The 1,481-nt window shown below is 66.5% G+C and overlaps 1 protein-coding gene across 1 annotated transcript in view; it reads left to right on the top strand.

The window, feature by feature from the left end:
- Positions 1 to 1,139: 1,139 nt before the first annotated feature.
- Positions 1,140 to 1,481, top strand: part of LOC102045328 (tubulin alpha-1A chain) — a 2,504-nt gene continuing 2,162 nt past the window's right edge. Inside the window, exon 1 of the mRNA XM_031064573.1 lies at positions 1,140 to 1,481. Coding sequence (XP_030920433.1) covers positions 1,155 to 1,481 — 327 coding nt within the window. The 5' untranslated portion in view covers positions 1,140 to 1,154.

Genomic DNA, 1,481 nt, shown 5'->3' with positions numbered 1-1,481 from the left:
CGGTGCCGCCCCGGGCGTGGTTCCCATTAACCCGGGCAAGATGAGCCCCCCGGGACCGAGCCCCGAGCCTGCACCGGGCGTGGCTCCCGTTAAACCGGGCAGGATGGATCCCTGGCGCTGATCCACGGTACCGCACCGGGCGTGGTTCCCATTAAACCGGGCAAGATGAGACCCCCGGGACCGAGCCCCGAGCCTGCACCGGGCGTGGCTCCCGTTAAACCGGGCAGGATGGGACCCCGAGACGTGGTTAAACCCATCAGGATGGCTCCCCGGTACCAAACCCCGAGCCCGAACCTACGTGGCTCTCGTTAAACCGGGCAGGATGGGTCCCCGGAGCTAAACCCGTACTGGGCGTGGCACCGGATGAAAGGGGCAGAATCGGGACTCCATCTTTCGGTACCGAGCCATCGTCCGTCCCTGGGCGTGGTTCCCGTTAAACCGGGCAGGACAGACTCCCTTTTACCCCCCAAGCCCCGGTGCTGAGCCCTCAGCCTGCGCTGGGCGTGGCCCCGGTATAAAGAGAGAAAAGTGTCCCCGGTGCGGGGTGGGGTGGGCAGGGCGGAATGGGCCCCCCCAGTGCTGAGCTCCCCATCCCGCACCAGAAATCGAAGCACGGCAGGATGGGAGCCCCCCAGTCCCGCACTGGGCGTGGCATTGCTTCGACTGGCACCCGGGTGGGCAGGAGGAGCGCACGGTGCTGATCCACCCTGGGGCTTTGCTGGGTCTCATCAGGGCAGGGTGGGGCAGGATGGCATCCCTGGGGCTCCCTGTCTCACCCTGGGCGCAGCCCCAGTCCCTCAGGGCAGGATGAGTCGCAAGTGCTGAGCTCGCCATCCCCCACAGGCGGGGTGGCAGCAGTGATGGGCACAGGACAGGATGGGACACCTGCACTGGGTGCACCCCCAGACCCAGAACAATGGGTGTGTCCAGGCAGGATCCGACCCCATCCAGCCATGGGAAGAGATCCCTCCCAGCTCAGTGACAGTGCTGGGCTGGTGCCAAAGCTGGGGAGGGGGACAAAAGGGGTGACCCAGTGGCGTGTGCCCCCACAGCGCGAGTGCATCGGCACAGGACAGGATGGGACAGCAGCACTGGGTGCACCCCCAGACCCAGAACAATGGGTGTGTCCAGGCAGGATCCGACCCCATCCAGCCATGGGAAGAGATCCCTCCCAGCTCAGTGACAGTGCTGGGCTGGTGCCAAAGCTGGGGAGGGGGACAAAAGGGGTGACCCAGTGGCGTGTGCCCCCACAGCGCGAGTGCATCTCCATCCACGTGGGCCAAGCGGGCGTGCAGATCGGCAATGCGTGCTGGGAGCTGTACTGCCTGGAGCACGGCATCCAGCCCGACGGGCAGATGCCCAGCGACAAGACCATCGGCGGGGGGGACGACTCCTTCAACACCTTCTTCAGCGAGACGGGCGCCGGCAAGCACGTGCCCCGGGCCGTGTTCGTGGACCTGGAGCCCACGGTGATCGGTGAG

This window comes from Geospiza fortis, unplaced genomic scaffold (genome assembly GCF_000277835.1).
Source record: "Geospiza fortis unplaced genomic scaffold, GeoFor_1.0 scaffold599, whole genome shotgun sequence".
Taxonomy (NCBI): Eukaryota; Metazoa; Chordata; class Aves; order Passeriformes; family Thraupidae; genus Geospiza; species Geospiza fortis.
The sequence above is the reverse complement of the archived record's forward strand: the minus strand, read 5'-3'. Positions and strand labels throughout refer to the sequence as shown.